Source organism: Leptonychotes weddellii, chromosome 5 (genome assembly GCF_054177405.1).
Source record: "Leptonychotes weddellii isolate Sample4059 chromosome 5, ASM5417740v2, whole genome shotgun sequence".
NCBI lineage: Eukaryota > Metazoa > Chordata > Mammalia > Carnivora > Phocidae > Leptonychotes > Leptonychotes weddellii.
In genome coordinates this window covers 14,345,844-14,361,665 of record NC_138373.1, presented here as the reverse complement: position 1 = coordinate 14,361,665, position 15,822 = coordinate 14,345,844, and the positions used below count along the sequence as shown (strand labels likewise).

The 15,822-nt window shown below is 39.8% G+C and overlaps 1 protein-coding gene across 1 annotated transcript in view; it reads left to right on the top strand.

Moving 5' to 3' along the window:
- NIPSNAP2 (nipsnap homolog 2) overlaps positions 1 to 15,822 on the top strand; it is a 30,695-nt gene that overhangs the window by 8,420 nt on the left and 6,453 nt on the right. The window contains exons 2-8 of the mRNA XM_081819649.1: positions 2,416 to 2,555; positions 2,638 to 2,683; positions 5,899 to 5,993; positions 6,542 to 6,612; positions 7,426 to 7,566; positions 8,476 to 8,507; positions 14,847 to 14,941. Of these exons, the coding sequence (XP_081675775.1) occupies positions 2,416 to 2,555; positions 2,638 to 2,683; positions 5,899 to 5,993; positions 6,542 to 6,612; positions 7,426 to 7,566; positions 8,476 to 8,507; positions 14,847 to 14,941 (620 nt within the window). The remainder of the gene's footprint in view (positions 1 to 2,415; positions 2,556 to 2,637; positions 2,684 to 5,898; positions 5,994 to 6,541; positions 6,613 to 7,425; positions 7,567 to 8,475; positions 8,508 to 14,846; positions 14,942 to 15,822) is intronic.

Genomic DNA, 15,822 nt, shown 5'->3' with positions numbered 1-15,822 from the left:
ATGATCCCAGGGTCCTGGGATCGAGCCCTGCGTTGGGCTCCCTGCTCAGCGGGAAGCCCGCTTCTCCCTCTCCCACTCCCCCTGCTTGTGTTCCCTCTCTGACTGTCTCTTTCTCTCTTTGTCGAATAAATAAATAAAATCTTTAAAAAAAAATGTGTCAATGAAATTTGTATTCTTAAATTTGGGTTTTTTTTAAAATGTATTTATTTATTTGAGAGAGAGAGCCAGAGAGAGAGCACAAGCAGAGGGAGCAGCAGAGGGAGAGAGAGAAGCAGACTGTCCACCGAGCAGGGAGCCTGATGCGGGGCTCGATCCCAGGACCCTGAGATCATGACTTGAACCGAAGGCAGACGCTTAACCAACTGAGCCGCCCAGGCGCCCTGATATAATTTTTTTTAAAGAAAGAATTTATTTCGGGACGCCTGGGTGGCTCAGTCGGTTAAGTGGCTGCCTTCGGCTCAGGTCATGATCCCAGGGTCCTGGGATCGAGTCCCACATCGGGCTCCTTGCTCAGTAGGGAGCCTGCTTCTCTCTCTCCCTCTCTCTTTCCCTCTGCTTGTGCTCTCTCTGTCAAATAAATAAAATCTTAAAAAAAAAACAAAAAAAAAACAAAAAAGAAAGAATTTATTTCATTTTCCCTGTATATTTTCACACTTATTTACTGTGGTAGAGTATTTATAACATAAAACTTGCCATTTTAATCATATTTGTGTACAGTTCAGTAGTAACATTAAGTAAATTCACACTGTTCTGCAACTATTACCACCATCTATCCCCAGAACTTTTTCATCTTCCCAAACTCTGTGCCAGTTAAACAATAACTCCCCATTCTCCTCTCGCCTTATCTTCTAGCAGCCACTCTACTTTCTTTCTCTATGAAACTGACTATTCTAGGTTACCATATATATTTTTTCTATGTCAGAAATTGCTTTGGAGGAGGGAAAAACACATAGCAGAAATGGCAAAGATAAATATGAACTCTCTGTGAAAAGATGTTCAACCTCACTAATCATCAGGGAAATGCAAAGCAAAACCACAATGAGATATCACCTTAACACCTGTCAAAATGTCTAGTATCAAAAAGTTAAGACATAACAAGTGTTGGCAAGGATGTGGAGAAAAGGGAATCCTCATGTGCTGATGGTGGGAATATAAATTGATTCAGCCATTGTGAAAAGCAATATGGAGGGTCCTCAAAAAATTAAAAATAGAAATGCCAAGGGGAGTAGGAGGTTTAAGGCTTGCAGTTATGGAATGAATACATCACAAGGATGAAGGGTACAGCATAAGAAACATAGGGAAAAAGAAAAATACCATACAGTCTAGTAATTCCGCTACTGGGTATTTAACCAAAGAAAATGAAAACACTAATTTAAGAAGATATATGCACCCATATGTTTATTGCAGCATTATTTACCATAGCCAAGATATGGAAGCAACCCAAATGTTTATCAATAGATGAATGGATAAAGAAGATATGAAATGTATAGATATACGTATATATACACAATGGAATGTTACTCAGCCATAAAAAAAGAATGAGATCATGTGACAACATGGTGGAACTGAAGGGTATTGTGCTAAGTAAAATAAGTCAGTCAGAGAAAGACAAATACCATACAATTTCACTTATATGTGGAATCTAAAAAACAAAACAAATGAACAAAGAAACAAACTCTTAACTATAGAGAACAAACTGGTAATTACCAGAGAGGACGTGGGTGGAGGGGGGATGGGCAAAATAGGTGAAGGGAATTAAGAGGTACAAACTTCCAGGGGCACCTGAGTGGCTCAGTTGGTTAAGCGTCCGATTTTGGCTCAAGTCATGATCTCAGGGTCATGAGATCTAGCCCCATGTTGGGCTCTGCACTCAGCACAGAGCCTGCTTGGGATTCTCTCTCTCCCTTTGCCCCTCTCTCCACACTCAGTCTCTCTCTCTCTCAAATAAATGAATAAAATCTTAAAAAAAAAAGAGGTACGAACTTTCAGTTACAAAATAAGTCACAGGGATGAAAAGTACAACATGGGGAATGTAGTCAATAATACTGTAGTAATGCTGAATGATGACAGATGGTAACTGCACTTACATAGCTTAATGTATAGAATTGTTGAATCAATATGTTGTATGCCTGAAACTCATATAACATTGTATGCCAACTATACTTATAACTTAAAAAAAAAAATAAGAACTCTCTTAGGAGAACCACAAGTTACATCTCTTACACTTTGCTCCTAATGGAGAGTGGACACTTTGTGGTATCCCAGGTTCTGTAACAGTGCCTAGAATAGGTGCTCAAGGCATGTTTGCTGAGTGGATTGATTTTATGAAAACAATGTACTATGTGACATTATCTAAAGATGCTGAAATCTTCATACTGCTAACAAGACTCAAATTTTTATATTTGTTATTCATAGGAGATTGACGTCCTCCAATAATAGACCACGAGAAGACAGCTGGTTAAAATCCTTATTTGTCCGGAAAGTTGATCCAAGAAAAGATGCTCACTCTAATCTCCTAGCCAAAAAGGAAACAAGCAGTCTATACAAATTGCAGTGTGAGTGATAGGTTTGCTCTCTTCATAGTTGACTTTTTTCCCTTTGTTCATAAGTTTATCGTTGAATTTTCTTTTGTTTCAGTTCACAATGTTAAACCGGAATGCCTAGAAGCATACAACAAAATTTGGTGTGTATACCAAACTATCCTTTACTTGGGGAAAATTAACAATTTGAATATTTGTTGGTTCAGCTAACACTTGATAGCAGAGTGAGATCTTTGATCCCTCTTCTAGAAGCTGAATGTTCAGAGGCTCTTAAGTTGAGCTCTGTGTGGGATTGCCAAGGGCATTTTGATTTTAAGGACTCACACGGCTAACTCATCACATAAGCTCTCAGACATTAGAATGTTCTAGACTCTTAAGGTTGGAAGGCACCTTATAAGTCCGTCTAATCCATCTACTCATCCGTGCTTGAGTCCTTTCTGCAGACCTTCCTGACTGGCGTGTTTAAGTACATTCATACATTCCATCTCTGGATAGCTTTGAGTGTTATGAATTAGAACTCACATCCCTGTGATCTCTGTTGTTTCCAGTTTTACCTCTAAGTAAAATTGCCACATGAAAGTCCTGTATGTATTTGAATATAGCCACCATTTCTTCTCAAGTCTTCATTCACCAGGATTTAAGTCCCTTTGGCAGATTTTCATATGATAATGAGATCCATATGCTTTTACAGAATTTGTAAACTTTAAGACCAAAGAGAGAAGTGTATTCGTTCTTAAGTAAGCTAACAAATTGTATTTTAATGATCAATTGTAAGCAAACATCATTAAAAAGCATTTTTTTACCTTTCATGTCTGCTACTTTCATGAGAAAGCAAATAATTTTGTCATCAGAATCAGCATAATTTTCAGATGCAAAAATCTTTTGTTGTTTTATTTTGGGAGGTGATTCATGAAATACAACATTAGCATAGAGTTTCTTAATCACCTCAGCACAGTTCTCTTTATTTAAAAACGTCCTAAAACAAAGCAGATGCTTATTTCTAAATCTTTGTTCATAAAATGAAATTTCTTGTCTATGCTAATGTTTCCCTGGATTATCTTTCCTGTCCTGTTTGTATCACTTCATCGCCTGTCTCAGATTTTCATTTCCTGTCTATTCATATTTCCATTTGGATGTCTTCCTCCCCCTTCAAATTCAACATGTAGAATCACCTGGCCCTTCCTGCTTCCCACATGTGTCAGTCACCATGGTCTTATTTAACCTTTTCCTTAGTTCTTTGCAATTGGTTGCTAAGAGCTGTGCATTCTTCGTTTGACTTGCATTTTGGTTCTATTTCATTTCCGTCTCCATCTCCCTCTCCCAGCCTGTTGAGCCGCATTTCTGAGTAACCTCCTTGCTGACTGCCTTCCTGGCCTCAAGATTGTACCTGTATCCTACCCCACACCCAGTCCATTGCTTATAAGTTTGTCAAAATGATCTCCCTGAAGTTCTCCTTTTTCCTTCATCCTTTTTTTTTCTTTTCTCTGAAACTTTCAGCAGCTCTCTGTTTTCAGTACATCAAGACTTAACTCCTGCCTGGTTTTTAGGGGCCCCAAGGATGAGGTTCTGCCCAACCCAGCCAGTTCTGGGTACAAGTACTACCTTCCTTACAGTCTTCATTCATGTAAGGAAAGCCAGGGCTTCCAAGAGCAGCTTTGGAGTCCCCAGCAAAGAAGATATGACTTTGTATTGGTGAATAACCTAGGCCTCACCGTCAGGCCCCAGCCCCTTTCTGGACCCCACATGGGTCATCTGTACAGATTTTCTTCTACATTGGCTCTCATTCTGGGTTGTTTATGTCATGACAAAAAAGGAAATCCATTTCCAATAACTTGACATAATCCGTCTTTCCCCACCCCTGATTTCCATCAGTCCCATGTTATTTCTTTTTTTTTTTTTTTTAAGATTTTATTTATTTGCAAGAGAGAGAATGAGAGACAGAGAGCATGAGAGGGAGGAGGGTCAGAGGGAGAAGCAGACTCCCTGCCAAGCAGGGAGCCCGATGCGGGACTCGATCCCGGGACTCCAGGATCATGACCTGAGCCAAAGGCAGTCGCTTAACCGACTGAGCCACCCAGGCGCCCAGTCCCATGTTATTTCTAACATAAATCTTTTTTGACCTGTACAGTGATCACACCATGTGTATGCATTTCAGAAAATACACACGGTGTGGTCATTGTACGAGGTCACGAAAATGTACAGGCTTTCATTTAGACATAAGACCATTCTGAGCTTTTCTCTGTTAACTGCATATACACTCAGTTCTCGTGCCCCAGGCTCTGGTGGTGATCATGAACTTAATTTTCACTCAGTGTCAGCAGATAGTTCGAACAGGTTCCATTTCCGACCCTTGATACCCTTTGGCATTTATTGTTGAATCTGTATTGTACTTTTTCATCATAAGTTTTCTGTTCAAAAAGTGTGCAGGTTTTAGCTTTTATTTTGGGATGGCACAGTTCTGTCTCTTCCTTTTGCCTTGCTCTGTATATTAGAATCTGTACCATAGGAAGGTTTCCCTGGAGCCAAGCTCTGGCACCTCTGTTAAATTAATACACGGCCATGACTGTCATGGCCTTCCTGCTAGTCCTGCACAATCACTGGTAATGAACTTGGGGGGTGTGCACATGGGACTGTAGGATACTTCTTAAGTCCTGTCAGCGAGTTGAATTGAATAGAACCTAATTTAGGGTCTGTGCTGTATCTTTAATTTGGGTTCCTCTGCCATGGTGATGCCCTTGGGGACTGTTAGAACTGGGTTGCTTCCAGACTGTGTTGGGTTCTAGGTCTGTCTTCTTCCCTCCTTACAGCCAGCTTGCTCTCTGCCCCTGCCCCCTCTGCCTGTTCCTTCCGCTTCTCTTGTCTCCCCTGTCTCAAACATCACTTCCTTCTCTTATTTCTTCTTCCGTGCTCTTTTCCTACTATTTCTGTTTCTCCCCTTCCTATCTTGGGAACCAGCAGAACTTAGCTCTTAGAAACTTCACCATTCCTAGGTGCTTCTTTTCTTTTCTTTTTCTTTTTTTTTTTTTTTTCCTGAAATAGCAAATAGTAGACCCATGTAGGGTTCCTGGAATCCTGGGACCTTTGGCTCTTCTTTATCCATTTTTATCACTATACTTGAGTTGTTTACAACTATTCTAGGTAGTTGGGGTAACAGAAACCTAAGCCTCTGATAAGTGGGATATTAGAGTGCAGTAGAATTCAGCTAAAAGGTTAATTCTGCACGTATTTTTATCATAAATATTTCTGAGGTCAGTTGTCAGAACAGAGTAGATGGCCTTTTTCCTATTGTTGATGATGTGTTGGACCTGGTATAATCTTGTCAGTTGTTTAATTAGTGTTGCTGTTTCTTCTCTTTAAGTCAAGAGGTGTTGCCAAAGATTCATGAAGATAAGCATTACCCCTGTACTTTGGTGGGGACTTGGAACACGTGGTATGGCGAGCAGGATCAAGCTGGTAGGAAGCAGAAGTCTTTGGAATAAACACTTGTTCCCTAAGCCTTTACTGTTAACGACTTAAATAATATTCAATTTAATGCTTTTTTTTTTTTTTTTAAGATTTTTATTTATTTATTTGACAGAGAGAGAGACAGCTAGAGAGGGAACACGAGCAGGGGGAGTGGGAGAGGGAGAAGCAGGCTCCCGGCCGAGCAGGGAGCCCGATGTGGGGCTCGATCCCAGGACCCTGGGATCATGACCCGAGCCGAAGGCAGACGCTTAACGACTGAGCCACCCAGCGCCCCTTAATGCTTGTTTTTATAATCAAAGCTTTCCAAGTCTCAGTCTAGTTTTGTGGTTAAAGTAGTTTCTCCAGTAATTGACTTCAAAAACTACTTTTTTTTTTGTTTTAACATTTGAATCCATTATTGAAACTTTATGGTGTAACTCATATGCCAACACATGGCACATTACAATTCTGTATTAACATTATGTGTATTAGACTATTTTCAAGGTAAGAGTATCGTGAAACTCTAAATGTCTGTTATCTTTTAAAATATATTTCAGTCCACCTCTGGAGGTATGAAGGAGGCTATCCAGCCCTCACAGAGGTCATGAGTAAACTCAGAGAAAATCAGGTAATGATTTTGAAAAATGTTTACTTATTCAGACTAATGATATCATAAATGATAGTACAGAATTAAATGACTCTTTTCTGTCCTCGTTTTTTTAACAGTAATAAACTTCTTTGTAGTAAAGTTTTATTATTTGGATTCTTGAAGCTGTATTGAAACATAATTAACCAGTTGTGATACTATTAACATAACAGTTCTTATTGTAAAAGTCAGTTGTACTTTGAAACTGCTGAGCTGGTACTTTGAGGCCAGTAAGTCAGCATGGTCGACACAGTCCGCCCTGGATTACCTAACGCCTGTCTGCTTCGGGAACTGCCAATCACATAGTCTCTCCCTGGGGCTGACTTCCATCTCCTCCCCCTCCCTTCAGTAATAGGTGCTGGTCAGGGAAGAGAATTTTAACAGCCATACATTATTAGGAAAGAAAACCTTTTGTGTAGATTCCCAGTCCAAATATAAGTGGCTTTCGGGCCATCTGGTATTTTGTAGTCTCTATGTCACTTCTATTAATATGTTGTCAGACACCGTTAGGAGAACTTAAAAATGTAGGAAATTAAATTTGCTTACATTGTTACTTAAATAATTAGGATGGCCATGTAGTTTGTCATCTAAATCTGGACACTTTTGAGAGTGAAAGTGAGTGCTTATAGTTATTATGTTGGTTCAACAAAATGTAAACCAGGGCTGTCTTGGGCCACCTGGGACCATTTTTTATGATAGTATTCTATTATAGGAGGAACATAAATGGTACTAAAATGGGTTTATATGTAAATATTAGGGGATATCATGAGCACTTTTTTTTTTTCCCCCTCAAAGGAATTTGTGGAATTCCGCAAGGCAAGAAGCAACATGCTTCTCTCTAGGAGGAATCAGCTGCTGTTGGAGTTCAGTTTCTGGAATGAGCCTGTCCCACGGTCAGGACCTAATATATATGAACTCAGATCTTACCAGCTCCGAGTAAGTACTGAAATACGGGATAACGGCCCTCTCATTCTTCTGTGAGGAGGCGTGAGCACCCCTTAGTGCCAGCAACAAAAGTTGAGTTTACATTTTGTGATGTGTGTTTGGCATAATATTTTGATTGGTTTGTTTTCTCCGCTGTCCAGTCCCTCTCTTCTTTCCTTTTTTTTTTTTTATCTTCTTCTTTATCATTCCTTCTCTTCTGCTAAGCTCTTTTGTTTTTTATAATCTTCCATATAATGTTTATTATTTGACATTTTCCATGTAGCATTGCTGTTTTTAAGAGGAGAGACCTAACATGCAGGACTAGCTGTAACATGTGGCATTTGCTATAATTGAACTAGAGCAACTAATGAATGTGAGACTGCTGAATAAATTAAACGGCACTGTAAGAGTCAAAGGGAATATTTTGTAAGACTCTCATGTTTCCCCACTAAGTGACTACTAGAAAGAAAGCCCCAGATAGCAACATAGCAACATTATTAAAAGGAGTATATTGAAGCAGTAGATCTTAATAGTCTAAGATTCACCATTATATGGGAAGAAATAGGGATTCGATTAAATTGAATTTTTTAAAAATTTCACAGTAAAGTCTGAAGGGATACCAACAATTTAATCATAAGTTCAGTACATCTGGAGGATGGGCCTAACTATGGTTTTGATGACCATAATTGGATGACTTACTGTAAATATTGCCTTCTTATATGAAATAGAATGGAATATTACTCCCACTATGGAATAGAAATGAGCATGGTGAATAATATTAATTTGTTACCTTTTTTATTTGTTATACTTCCCATTATTAAAAGTAATTTTTAAGTTAGTTTTGTCATTTGATATTTTTTATACTGTTTCCATATTTCTTCACAGAAGAACTAACAAACCAAAATCCAAATCTCTTTTCAGCCAGGAACTATGATTGAATGGGGCAATTACTGGTGAGTATATTCCCAAATGGTGAGTTTGCAATCTTATTAATAGATTATTTTAGGTCATAGTGTTAATTCTAGAAATAAAATCTGGGGATAAAGCCATGATTTGATACTAGACTGCTTTATTTGATGTTTCTATTATGAAATTTTTTGAACATATACAAAACTAGAGAGAATAATATTGTGGATCTCTCCACCTTCCATACCCACTACTTAGCTTCAGACGTTACCAGCACATGGCCAACCTTGCTTAGGTCTAACTCTCCCAACCCAGATTATTTGAAGGTAAATCCTGAATAATATATCATTAAATTGAATTTTTTAAAAATTTCACAATAAAATAATATGTCATTTCATCCCTAAATATTTATATATATATCTCTAAGAGGTAAGGATTCTGGGGTTTTTTTTTTAAGTAAAACCCCAATGTTGCATTAGGTTATTTCATATTCTTCTTGGATATTACCTTTTTTGGAATGTTGGGGGGGTTTTTTTTGTTGTTTTTTTTTAAAGATTTTATTTATTTATTTGACAGAGAGAGAGACAGCGAGAGAGGGAACACAAGCAGGGGGAGCGGGAGAGGGAGAAGCAGGCTTCCCACAGAGCAGGGAGCCCGATGGGGGCTCGATCCCAGGACCCTGGGATCATGACCTGAGCCGAAGGCAGACGCTTAACGACTGAGCCACCCAGGCGCCCCTGAGTGTTGTTTTTATCATATAAACAGCACCACAATGACACAGTTGCTTGTTCTTTTTTTTTCTTCATTTAAGTAGCAAAGTACCAATTTTTCCCCAGACTGATCTATAAATTCACCACAATCCCAGTCAAAACCCCAGAAGGCTTCAGAAATGCAAAGGACCCAAAATAGCTAAAACCACCTTGAAAAAGAAGAACAGAGTTGAAGGACTCACACTTCTCAATTTCAAAACTGACTACAAAGCTAGAGTAATCAAGACAGTGTGGTACTGCATAAGAACAGGCATAATCAATGGAACAGAAGTGCAAGTCCAGAAATAAACTCACATACATGAGCCATTAGTTTTCAATCCACGCACCAAGTCAATTCAATGGGGACAGATAGTCTTTTCAACAAAGGTGCTGAAACAACTAGATGTCTTTGCAAAAGGATGAATTTAGACCCCTACCTTACATATATACCCAAATTAGCCATAACAGAGCTTTTAGAAGAAAACATAGGAGAGAATCTTTGTGACCTAGGGCTAAGCAAAGAGTTCTTAGGTATAACACCAAAACCACAGCCCCCAAAAGAAAATGATAAATTACAATTTATCAAAATTAAAAACTTTTGTAATTCAAAGGGCATCATTTTAAAATTAAAAGGCAAATAAGTCATAGACTGGGAGAAAATTTTACAAATCATATCTGATAAAGGACTTGTATCCAGCATATATTAAAAAATCCTACAACTCAATAATAAGAAGACAAATAACCCAGTTAAAAAATGGACATAACACATGTTGGGGAGGTTGCAAATAAGTTGGGGCCCTCATACATTGCTGGTGAGAATGTAAAATGGTGCAGCCACTTGGGAAAACAGGCAGTTAGTCAAAATGTTAAACATGGAATTACCATATGGCCCAGCAGTTCTATTCCAAGGTATATAGCCAAGAGAATGAAAGCATGCATCCATCATATAAACTCATATACAATGATCATAACATTTTTCATAATAACCAAATAGTGGAAACAACCTAAATGCCCATCAGCCGAGGAAAGAATAAACGAGTTGTGGTATATCCACATAATGAAATACTATCCAGCAGTAAAAAGGAGTGAACTACTGCTATGTGCCACAAATACTTGCTATGTGGAAGAGTCCAAAGGAGCACATAGTCTATGATTCCATTTGTACGAGATGTCCAGAAAAGTCTAATTATAGAGACAGGAAGGTGAGTGGTTTCCTGGGGCTGGGGATGGCAACAGAAAAGGATTATAGGTGGGCACAAGGAATCTTAGCATAATTGGATTGATGATTGCACAAGTCTGTAAATTTACTTAAAAAAAAAGTTCTGGGGGCGCCTGGGTGGCTCAGTGGGGCGCCTGGGTGGCTCAGTCGGTTAAGCGGCTGCCTTCGGCTCAGGTCATGATCCCAGGATCCTGGGATCGAGCCCCGCATTGGGCTCCTTCCTCAGCGGGGAGCCTGCTTCTCCCTCTCCCTCTGCCTGCCACTCCACCTGCTTGTGCTCTCCCTCTCTATCTCTGTCAAATAAATAATAAAAAAAAAAAATCTTAAAAAAAAAAAAAGTTCTGTGCATCTAATTGAATTTTATGGTATACAAAACATACCTCAGTGAAGCTGCTAATGACACACACTTCACTAAAGAGAATTTATACCGTGAATCCAAGGATAATTCAAAATGAGGAAATTGATCAATATAACACAGTCAAGTGTGTGAACCGTGTCTGGCCTCTGCACCCCAGCACATTGCCTCCATGCCTCTGTTAGAGCGCTTGTCACCCCAGGGAGGCCCCACTTTCCAGTTCTACGACTCTGTCTGCAAGACCTGGCACATCCTGGGTGGCTGGTAAACGCTGAATGGATGGTGGAAACTGGTAGTTACATATGAAGAAAAGGTCAATTGCCAAACCTGTGAACAACCTATGTGTCTGAGGGAAATGGATTATAGTATATTCGTGCAGTAGAATCTTACACGGTGGTTAAAGTAAAACAGACCAGGGGCACCCGGGTGGCTCAGTCGTTGGGCGTCTGCCTTCGGCTCAGGTCATGGTCCCAGGGTCCTGGGATCGAGTCCCGCATCGGGCTCTCTGCTCCTTGGGGCCTGCTTCTCCCTCTGCCTCTCTCTCTGTCTCTCATGAATAAATAAATAAAATCTTTAAGAAAAAAAAAATTAGGAATAGAGAATATTTTATTTAAATCATGGGTTGGCAAACTTTTCTGTAGAGCACCAGTTAGTAAATATTTTAGGCTTTGTGGACCATTCTTTGTCTAAAACAATTAACTTTGCTGTTTTAGTGTGAAAGCAGCCAAGAATGATTTGTAAATGGATGAGCATGGTTGTGTTCCAACAAAACTTTATTTATGGATGCTGAAATTTGAATGTCATGATTTTCATGTGTCATGAAATATTATTCTTTTGATGAGATTTTTTCCAAGCATTTAAAAAGGTAGAAATCATTCTTGGGTTCTGGGCCATGAAAACAAGCTACAGAAGGTGGGATTTAGTCTGAGGGTCTATTTTGCGAGCTCTGATCTATAAATGATAAAACTTTCCATTTCTTCCATCTTAACAGCTACATTAAACTTAATGGTGAAACGCAAGAAGCATACTCATTAGCATTATCACAAAACACCAACTTTTACCATCATAATTTTATATAGTTTTTGAAAATCCTATTGTGAGAAAAAAACAAATAGAAGTTATAATAATATAAAACCTCAGTAATTAAGAGGGATACAAGAGTAGGTTATTGGCCATTAGTCAGATATTAACCCTTTGGTTTCCTTATCTTTAAATGAGAACCTGTGACTTTTATTTTCAACTTAGATGTGTTCTCCTTTTTCAGTTATGAAATATCTTGCTCTGAACTGTATAATTTCTAAGATCTCTTCTAGCTCTAAAAAACGGTTCTGGACTTTTTTTTTTTTTTTAAGATTTTATTTTTAAGTAGTCTCTATACCCAACGTGAGGCTTGAACCCACAACCCGGAGATCAAGAGTCACACACTCTACCGACTGAGCCAGCCAGGCATCTCTGTGATTCTTATTTCTAATAAATATTTTCTTCTTGGGTCATCAAAGGCTACATAATGCAAGTTAGATTTTTTTTTTAATTTGAAAACTAAGACATACCTATTTAATTGGATACTACTGTTACAGGCACCACTTTATTAAGAGACCTTTTTTCGGGAGGGGCCTTATAAATGTAATCATTTAGTTGCCCACAGAATAGGATCATTCATTAGTTCTGTGTTTGCACGTTACTATTAAGACTTGCCCACTATGGACTTCACAAGGAAGTACTGAGGTTATTCTTAGTTACTTAACCAAGTATTTATAAAGCCAGTTCAGCATTCAATTTATATTTTGGCACATAGGTAACTATTTAAGATGGTGATCTCCTCTTCAGTACATGCTTCTGATTATTACCAGGCTAAGGCAAGTATGTTTTTTTTGCCTACTGAAACTGAGTTAGAAAACGTCATAATGGAATGAATAATCCTGAATATTTATCACTATCAATGAAAGACAGTTTTTCCCTCTCTGAGTTAGAGTGCACGTTAAAGTGATTTGCTTAATTTCAATAATTTACCAATCGGATTTGTAATTTTTGTGAAGTTATTGATCACTTAATTCTAAATATAAGGGTTAAAGATTTTAATATCATTTGGGGGTAACCCATGGGGCAATAGCAAGACATCCCTCCTTCACCACAGAAGAACCTGAAAGCTTGGGTCCCCCTCAGAGTTGAGCTCATGGGGATGAGAGCCGAGATGCATAAATCGATCTTGAGGAGTCTGGCTTTATCCCTCCCACTCTGGTTGCCCTTGCTCTGATCCTGTGCCCCACCACTGCCTTGAGATGTGCCAGTTCAGTTGCTCTAAAGTTTGCCTCCAGGATGAGAGTGTACTGGTCAAGCCAACTCGAATCTCTTGTCCCTCAAGAGTTACGTCTCTCTGTAGATGTTAGTAGATTAGAATCCTTGTTCATATGCCTCCAGCTCCTTTAAGTTAATGAGAATGAATCCATCTTCCCAAGTCCTGTCAATTCTGGTACCTTGATGTGACAGACTTGAGGCCCAAACCTGGGCAGTGTTGTAAATACACTGGTGGTCTGTGGTGTGGAGTCTCTGATGGACTCCAGCCATGCTTTCCCAGGTGACCTCCTTATATCACTTCAAGCCACTTCCTTCATTTTCAAGTTTGATTCTTGAAAGAAAACTGCTTTTGGAAAACATACACATTTTTTAAAAAGATTTTATTTATTTGAGAGAGAAAGAACACGGATGCACACACCCGAGCTGGGGGAGGGGCAGAGGGAGAGAAGCCGACTCCCCGCTGAGTGTGGAGCATGATGAGGGGCTCGATCCCAGGACCCTGAGATTGTGACCTGAGCCCATATCAAGAGTGGGATGGTTAACCGACTGAGCCACCTAGGTGCCCCTGTACACTTTTTTAAAACCATTTTAGGATTTCAGATGCATCACTAGATATAAAAATAAAGTACCTGGTGCAAATAAGAAAGAAGGTGTTTAAGGAGCTGATACCTTTTGCAGTAGGAAATGTTAAAAAGGAAAGTTTAAGACAAGTGCCAATTCTTAGCCAACTTAATCACAATTTCACGTTAGACACATAGACATGTATATATATCACACATTCTTCCACACATACGAATGCCATTGGGTATTCATTATCCTGATGGTTTGTTCTGGTAAGAAAACAAGAAGCAGGGCGCCTGGGTGGCTCAGTTGGTTAAGTGACTGCCTTCGGCTCAGGTCATGATCCTGGAGTCCCTGGATCGAGTCCCGCATCGGGCTCCCTGCTTGGCAGGGAGCCTGCTTCTCCCTCTGACCTTCCCCCCTCTCATGTGCTCTCTGTCTCTCTCATTCTCTCTGTCTCAGATAAATAAATAAAATCTTTAAAAAAAAAAAAAGAAAACAAGAAGCAGGGGTTTTTTGTTTCATTTTTTATCGAAGTATAGTTGACACACGTTAAACTAGTTTCAGGTGTAGAGCAGGGATTTGACAAGTCTGTACATTATGCTGTGCTCACCCCAAGTGTGGCTGCCATCTGTCACCCCACAACACTATGACAATACCGTGAGGCAGCTTCCATTTTGATAGTGATGCTGTATTGCCCGGAAGCTCCACGTTCATGGTTCTTCAGTGTGTTTTCCAGAATTTATGGTCTGCAGGTGCTTTGAAGGTGTGCTCCCTTCATCTCTGTCTTAAACCCCATTCTCTGGGGGTGGTCCCTGTCTCCCTAAGACACAGTAACTTCTGGCATCTTGAGTGGTCTGGTATCCACGTTTCCCTCACTCCCTGTCAGCACATTCTTAGAGAAGTAGTTCTTTTTAAGTTGATGGGTCTTATCCTCAGCCAATTTTCTTGACTATGTATTCTCAAGCACTGATTCTAAGAGTCATTAATTACTGTCCACTTTCCCCAAAAATGACTATTACAGCTACAGAAAAGTACATTTACATCTTATATGTTATCTACATTAAAATAATTTTCAACTGCATTTGATAGTTAAAAAACAATTAGTCTTCATATCATACAACTTGCTCTGAGGGCAGAAGAAATCTACTGATTCTTTTCAACATACCTAGTTCAGTATCTGAACACTGTCATTTTTTCCTTACAGGGCTCGTGCGATTCGCTTCAGACAGGATGGTAATGAAGCAGTGGGAGGATTCTTCTCTCAGATTGGGCAGCTGTATATGGTACATCATCTTTGGGGTATGTATTTTTTCCTTCATTTTTGTGTTACTAGGATTTCAGAGTTCATTACCAAATAAGCTATACTAGGCAATAAAGCACATCTCAAGTCAGTAACTTTAAACACCGTAGCAGGGGGCGCCTGGGTGGCTCAGTCGTTAAGCGTCTGCCTTCGGCTCAGGTCATGATCCCAGGGTCCCGGGATCGAGCCCCGCATCGGGCTCCCTGCTCGGCCAGGAGCCTGCTTCTCCCTCTCCCTCTCCCCCTGCTTGTGTCCCCTCTCTTGCTCTCTCTGTCAAATAAATAAATAAAATACTTTAAAAAAATAAACACTGGAGCAAATCCAAACATCACAGATAGAAAGTAAGTGCTGGGCTATCTAGAAGGAAAGAGTCAACAGTGAAAGGCCCATAGACTCGGGGCACATTAGTAGGCTCATTATGAGAGTGGGGATAATGGTGAAAGGAACAAGAGAAGTGAAGCACGCAGCCATGGGAGAGGGAAAATGATAAAGCTGCTGTCCCTTTCTAGACACTTCCCATGGCTCCTCAGAAATTATCCTGCATTTTATCCAGAGAGGCAGCTCTCCACATGTTCACTCACTGCCTGCCTTGTGTCTGATTCCATCGTTCCGGAGGCCCTTCTGTCACCTTTTCCATCCCCACCCACTTTTGTCTGGCACCATCTTTGGTATCTCTCAGGGCCTGACTCGGGCGTGCCCCCTTGCCCCCCAGTGAATGTCTCTCCTCCTGAGCCCCCAGAGCCCGGTATCATGTAGGTTGTCACACTGTGGCTATTTGTGTCTGTCTCCCTGCTAGAACAGGAACTGGGTCTGAGTAATAGCTTGGTACATTTGGGGCACATCTGTATATGTTTATTAAAGTTAAAAAAAAAAATGGACG